We start from the raw sequence: 7,333 nt of genomic DNA on the forward strand, positions 1-7,333 counted from the left end.
CCTCGTCCTGCGGAAGGAAAAGTGCCGGGGCGGTGTAAGGAGGGAGGGGGAACGGGGAGCAGCCGCGCTGCTGCGAGCGCTGGAACTCGGCTACTGCCTCGCCGGGAGGGGGGCGCCCCCGCGTTCGTCATTCCCCTCCAGCGCTTCACAGCGGCGGTCCAAACTCCTGAAGTTTCCTGACAGCGTGCCGCGCGTTTCAAAACACGAGAGGAAAAAGCCAAACCAAAACCGAGCGGCCAAAGCTAAGCGGTTGTAGAAACTCAGGGGCACAGATAGCAGAAGAGGCGAGAGGTGCAGTCCCGTGCTTCAGCGGGACCGTGGTGCCGCCCCCAGCCGCCGCCGCCTGCCTGATGCGGGGCGAGGCGGCCCCCACCCGCGGAAAGGGAAACCTGACCTGTTGCTTGCACGCTGCTCTTAAACTGAATTCCGGTTTAAAAGGGTTTGGTTAAATTTGCAAGTTACACTTCAGCCAGTACTGAACCTTGACCGGCTTCCTTCCAGATCTGACGTGCTAGGGAGGCAGATAAGCACTTTTCAAACGAAGCTGGATGTTCGCATGGGGAAATAAGATGCCTTGCTAAAACACATGATATTGCAAAGAAAATGGACCTGAACCATCACTACACAGCTGAATTTGCAGCCCAAACGAATTTAGCAAGCCAGAAACAACGAAAAATTGTATCACTATACAAGAAGGGAGGAATATTGGAGAAGAAGAGAAGGTTATGTGAGACCTCATAGCAACCTTCCAGTATCTGACAGGGAAGAGGGAAGCTGGAGAGGGATTCTTCATCAGGAACTGAAGTGACAGGACAATAAGTAATGGGTACAAATTGAAAGAGGGGAAATTTAAGTTGCATAACAGGAAGAAATTTTTCTTTGAGAGTGGTTACACGCTAGAGTAGTGCCTAACCTCTGGTTGCCCAGCGAGGTTGTGGTTTCCCAATGCTGGTACTCATTGGACAAGGCCTTGAGAAAGCTGGAAGATGTCTAGTGGGAATTGTCCCTGTCCATGGCAAGGTGGGTTGGGACTAGATGATTTTTAATATCCATTCCAACCACTTAAAACTCTATAATTCTATGATTCTGAGTTCTGTAGCTTATTTTTGAAACAGCATACAACGCTAAAAGCTCAATTTAAGAATGAATGTTGCAAATTTAGAACAAGGGAAAGAATGATGAGTAGAAAAAAAAATGCTTGCATGAGAAATGATTAAATAAAAATAGGTTGAGAAGATGGGCACACTAATGTGCCATGCTAAGTGTGTCAAGGCAATTACGACAGATAAGTTTGGAATGATTACACACTTGATCTAGTAACAGAAATGTGTGAAGGCATCTTCTTACAGATGAGAAGGTGGTCACAAGAAAGTTTTTGGTTTCTATTAGGCATTTTTTTAAATGAAAAAACGACTCACTGTGATTATGGAATTTGCTGACTTGGAAAGGCTTTGGAGTCAAGAATTTGATGAGATACAAGGCTACTGTGAGCAAAAATAATCCCATATCTCCCGTTGTGGTGTACCTATAAATTTCTCTGAAGCATCTAGCTGTAGTCAGTTGTGACAGGACAGTGAACTCAGATCTGGCCAGTAATGTGCGTTCCTTTTCCCTAACCTTGATACTGGTGTAAAAACAACTTTATCAGATATTACATAATAGGATTTATTTTTCAGACCTCAGACTCTCTTCCTGTGAGTACACATGCTTAACTCTGTTAGCATGAATAGTTTCACAGGATCAAGCAAGACCACCCAAGGGAATTTAACATAAGCACATGTGTAAGTAACTGTTTGTTTAACTTGTTCATACTAATAATTTTGCATTACCATTTTAATGCAAAAGCAGAGGCAGAGAACTTCTGCATTCAGGTTTTCTTTAGGAGAGAGTGTGCATTCAGCTTTACTTTCAGTTCCTTTCACTTATCTGTATAAATGGTAAATGGTGAACTGATGGCAAATTTTCTTCTTTTTGTTCTTTGCAACTATGAAATTCCAAAGGTTGACCTCATGCTATTCTTTCAAGAAAAAATAGCTGTGGTGCATATTTAACTTCCACATTAAATGTATTTTACTTTTTATTCTTTTACAGTGGTGTATTTACAAACTTTTCTGTGCTTATTCATTCCTGTCAACTTTTTACAAGCAGCCTCACATATCTGGTATTCTAGATAAAGGTTGCAAGTTGGCATCCAGTATTATCCAGTAGAAAAGAAACATTCAATTCAGGAAAATAACTTACTGCATTAAAATAACCCCACAAAAATTCACATGCATGCATACATACACACCCCACCTAACACACCCCGAAAGCAAAACTCACAACAAACAAACAAACCCAACCAAAGAAGAAAAACCAACTTTGAAACAAAGTTGCCACTCAAAAAACTCAACTGACTGTTGTAGAAAGAGACATTTTGATATGGGCCTTTTCTCAAACAGCAAGGTGTAAGATTTATAGAGTTGTGAACAGTGATCCACAAATATTTAGTGGCAAATTAAACTTCAATGGATTTGCCCACTATCATCAGGACTATTGTCAACATATAAAGGAAAGTACCTACTAGAGATGATGTTTTGTCTACTCTGGTAAAAAAGTAAATATAGGATATTATTATTTGTTTGAGTATGTCAAAGTATGAGCAAGAGAAGCAAAACATCTCAAAAAAATTAAGAACCATAGAAGTTTCTAAGTTCATTCTAATTTTGCTAATGACAGGGAGAGAGATGACTTTGATCATGTTAGAGCCAAAACAAGTGTGTACTTTTAACTCTTCATACAGTTTTAACATAAGAGTTCAAAATTGCATAGCCTGTTTCTGCCTTGGAAAGATTGAGACTATATGTAAGACCTAAGAGTTCTTGCAACAAATCACTCTGTAAATGCAATTTTATTGGTATTAATAATTGTAGCTATTTGACATCCATTTTTGGACCTTTTTAAGTACAATGAAAGATAAAAGGAAAATGGTGATAGCATATATTCTTAGGGATTTTAGAGCTGTGCTGGTTATCTAAAGTTATTACTCTGCAAATGTTTGAGACATACTTCCTTATATCTTCAATTCTTGGTCAGCTACTTTATGAAGGTGGGTTATGTACAGATTCTAGACAAGAAAAGGTCGTTTTCATAGGAAATCCCATCCCCTCCATATTATAGCGACTTCAGCTAGAATTCATGCAAACATGCTTACATTCTGGATAAGAAAAACTAATGGGAAAGAATCTCTGTTGCAGGGGGGAAAGTCTGCTAAGAAATGTTGGGCGTTATTGTTGCAAGAGCAGAGGAAGATAAAAGAGAGAGATGGAAAGGGAAACTTGGGAAAACATCTCTTTTCATGCTTTGCCTTTGTCCTGTGGCTGTCCTGCCTCTTCAGACTCTGAACAAAGACCATTTCATTTGCTGCATACAGTTCTGTCTTTATCTATTTACCTTTATCTTTTCTGTTACAAAGATGAGTACAGCAAGACCATCATCAATAAAGACACAAGTCCAGGAGGTAACAGGCTTTGCCTAACACTGTTAAGTGAAGAAGCTTTTAAAGGTAATGGAAGCCTTTAAACTAACTTCTTCATTCCTTCCTGTTGAAATGTAGGGCTGGAGAAAACTTCAGCAGATCCCTAGTCAAACCACTTCCATAGAGGCCAGCTGAAGTAAACTCAGCCATCCCTCATAGCTGTTCATCCAACTTCATCAAAAGTCCTGGTGAAAGAGAAAGGGGTGGGCTTTTTTTGGTAGCCTAGCAATTCTTTACCCAAAGAGTAAGAATATTCTTCTGAATATTCCCTAAGATTTATGCATAGTCAGTTACATTTATTTTCTTTTGTCATTTGTTGGATTTGGAGAACCAAGTATTCAATATCTTTGGAAACCAACATATGTGATCTGGAAAGTCATGACTGAGTGCTCTCACAAAACAAAGAAACATTGAAATCTGGAATAATATCCTCAGCAATAATATTTGGATAAACAGATATATCTGAAATGTTCAACATTTTGCCCTTAGTTTTTTTTTTCTACTAGATAGACAAGCCTAACTAATTCAGCGTTTTGCCATAGATCATTTTACTCAGACCTTATCAGGCTTCTCAATTATCTATGCACTTCAGTCTGTTTGCATGTCAGGCTTTCTGTGGTCAAGATTCTCAGAGGTCTCATCAAAACAAGCCAAAACTTCCCTTATTTACCAGAGAAAACTTGAATCCTTTCCCTGGTAATGCCTTCTCTTATTTCTAAGTCTATTCTCTTTCCCACTAATGTTTTAAAAAAGAAACCCCCATGACACCACCACCAAAAAATTAATCACCTGGAAAATCCAGATGAGATTTGAAATGTTTTCCTATCTGACAGTAAACCTAATCCAGATGAGACTTGAAATGTTTTCCTATCTGACAGTAAACCTTTTTTTTTTATTACTGATAAGTTCATTATCTGTCAGCATTACCAGTGGTAACTCTGCAGCTCTGAAAGGAGGTTGTGGCACACTAAACTTTTGCTGTTTTACAAAGTGTCCTTCTTTGAAGGTACACAGAAGCATGTTTTGGAATATGTCACTAATAATAATGAAGACAGTTAAGAACAACAACTAAATATGGCATGCCAAAATACTATATTCAGATTTTCGCAGTTTCCAGTATCTGTTCTGTCTTGCACAATAAGCACAGAGGGAAGAGGGGAAAACTCTACTTTTACCTTTCCCCCGCTTGCTGCTGCCTGCATTTGGACAATTCTTATGAAATTGATTTATTCCCCTGTTTCAGGGGGGAACTGCTTCAGGTTCACTGTGTGCTACTTGCCTGCGCAAGAGCTGTTGTGCAGTTCAATGTCCACATTTCCAAGCACATGAATCCCAGCATTGCCTTAGCTTCTTTCCCACTTCTAGGAATCCCCTGATTTCAGATCCAGAATGTGACTACAGATTGACTAGCTAGGGACATTGTTACTTGCTGCATTCTATTTTCTAGGAAAGCAAGTAAGTCACTAACAATCAATGAACCCCTAAAAGGAAATATTACATATTCCATCTCCGGATGAACTCATCTTTATGAAGTGAGTGAGTGCTTCCTCACTTCCCTTTTACCAGTCAGAAGTCTGAAAGCCAAACAGAGGAAAGCAAAAAATCTACCCTAATTAAAAAAAGCCTCCAAAACCAACCAAAAACCAAACCAACAAAATCAAATAAATTCGTTTCTTCCAAGCCAGATTCAATTACAGTATGCCTTCTTAGCCATTCATCCTCATCTAGCAGTCACCCCTTCCTTGCCAGCAGATTCTCAAATCGGTTTAGGAATTAAAGTTCCCAGAGACAAGCAAACCGAGGAGGTTCCTCACCGCCTGCGGCCGGAGGGCAGCTTCGGGAAGGGCAATCCCGGGGCAGGGATCTGGGCGGGAGGGCGCCGTCCCTTGGGTGCCAGACCTTCCTCCCACCGGGAGCAGGGCTGCTTTAGGGACCCGAATCTTCAAAGCGAGGCAGAAACAAGGCTTTACTCACCTGTCAGCATCCAGCAGGAGGCAGCCATGCCTGGGCTCCTGCGAGCCGGGGCCGGGAGCCCGGGCGGAGGGCAGCGGTGGCGGGAGCGGTTCTGCCGCCGGCGCGCCCGGCTGAGCTGCGCTGCCGGTGGAGCTCAGCGCTCTGCGCCGCCCGTCCGCCTCGCAGCCGAGTTAGGCATTTCCTGTTTGTTATCCAGTCTTTACGTTGCTTCTTCGCGTTTAAGAAGAGTTTAGCTTCCTCCCACCCGCACACAGTTTCCCCCCCACCCACCGCCTAAAGGTCTCTGAGTTTTGGAAACCTCCCCGTTGAATTAGCCCAGCGTTAGGATGTACAAATAAAGCCAAATCTCCCCCACTAAACACTCTCGGAGAGCGCAGCAGACCTTAAAGGGACATCTCCCGGTTCATAATTAATAAGTGTCTGCCGCCGGCCAGCCCCTGTCCCAGTAGGGCAGGAGTGAGCTGGGTGTGCTACACAGCCACCTCTCTCGCCTTAAGAACAGAAGAAACACGTCGTTGAGGTAGGGGGGTGTGTTTGACTGCTCGAGTTTAATTTCTCTGACATCACCCCTTAAAAACGCACTCTTACGGCCGGTCATTTGCCCGCAAGAGGAAGCCAGCCACCCCCTCCCCATTCTCGGCGGCTCTGGAGACACAGTAACTCTTCAGACAGCGGGCGATTCTCTCGAGTCTCCGCGTCCTCCTGTGCTTCGCTGCATAAATACCAGACAGCTGCCTTTGCCCTCCTCTATCGAACGTTTGCATGGCATGCCTTCCCACTCTCCCTGCCCCCAAAACGACTTCCCTAGTAAATAACTGAATAAACCGCAAAGGTAATAATCAGCCAGATTCAAGCCCTTGAGCGGAGATTTTCCAGGGTTTGTTGCACACTCAGGAAAGGAGTCGTTTTGCAGGACTTTTTGAGTTTTTGCAGGACTTTCGAGCACCAGACTGATGCTCAAGTGAAGTCGCACCCCTTCAGGAGTGTATGAGATGCCACACTGGACCTGGTGAAAAATCATTTTATTGTTTATAAAACAAGGGAATCCATAGTCCCTCAGGAAAGGAAAAGAAAAACCAAATACAAGGATTTGGAAAATTGGTGCTTCTAGAAAAATCCTGTATCATTTCCTTGACTTGGAGCAAAGGATTTGGTGTGTTAGTGGAAGTTAGTGGAATTTTGGTAAGTTCCTTTGAGACTAATAAACTGCAGCTTTTAATAAGCACTATAATAGCTTATTTCATCTTCCACCTTCTGTCTTAATTTCATGAGAACACTTAGGGTGCACCTTGTAGATCTGTGGAAATTTTAGAAAACTGCACAATTGTAAAGCTGGTTTAAGAGCAAAGATGCTCAATGGGTCTACTCAAAGTTGATGAAATTACGTACATTTGTAACTTCTGCTGAATGAGAATTTTAGCTTGGTTGGTGTCAGTTTAAAAGACAAGACACATTTTTTCCAGTCAAAGGTTTTATGCATAAAATTGAAGGAAATGAAAATGGCATCCAAACGAAAAGAAGACTGAGTTTATGGAAAAACTGTCATTTCATTTTTGCCAGTCAGTTGTGTTACTACTACTGTTATTCCAAAACAGAGTTTGTAACCCAGTGTACTGGAGCCAACAGCACACAGAGTTGATGTTGCGGTTTATTACAGAATTACAAGTCTGGGTGCTGGGTGGTAATCCACAGAAGTCAGCGCCCTCTGTGTAATAAAGCTGGGAGTTTTTTAATACCCTTTTTTAGTATATATTCCACCTACCAAATACAGATGGACTGCTGTATTTTCTTAAAAAAAATCTAAACCAAACAACCAGACCAAACCACCAAAACTTTGTATTC

General features: G+C 42.0%; 1 protein-coding gene across 3 annotated transcripts in view; it reads right to left on the reverse strand.

Moving 5' to 3' along the window:
• ITGA1 (integrin subunit alpha 1) overlaps positions 1-5,600 on the reverse strand; it is a 72,994-nt gene extending 67,394 nt beyond the window's left edge. For all 3 annotated transcript variants that reach the window (XR_009115882.1, XR_009115881.1, XM_058043344.1), the window contains exon 1: positions 5,492-5,600. Coding sequence is in view for 1 of the 3 variants with exons in the window: in XM_058043344.1 (XP_057899327.1) it covers positions 5,492-5,519 (28 nt within the window). In the remaining 2 variants the exon portion in view is untranslated. The remainder of the gene's footprint in view (positions 1-5,491) is intronic.
• Positions 5,601-7,333: the final 1,733 nt, after the last annotated feature.

This window comes from Melospiza georgiana, chromosome Z (genome assembly GCF_028018845.1).
Source record: "Melospiza georgiana isolate bMelGeo1 chromosome Z, bMelGeo1.pri, whole genome shotgun sequence".
Taxonomy (NCBI): Eukaryota; Metazoa; Chordata; class Aves; order Passeriformes; family Passerellidae; genus Melospiza; species Melospiza georgiana.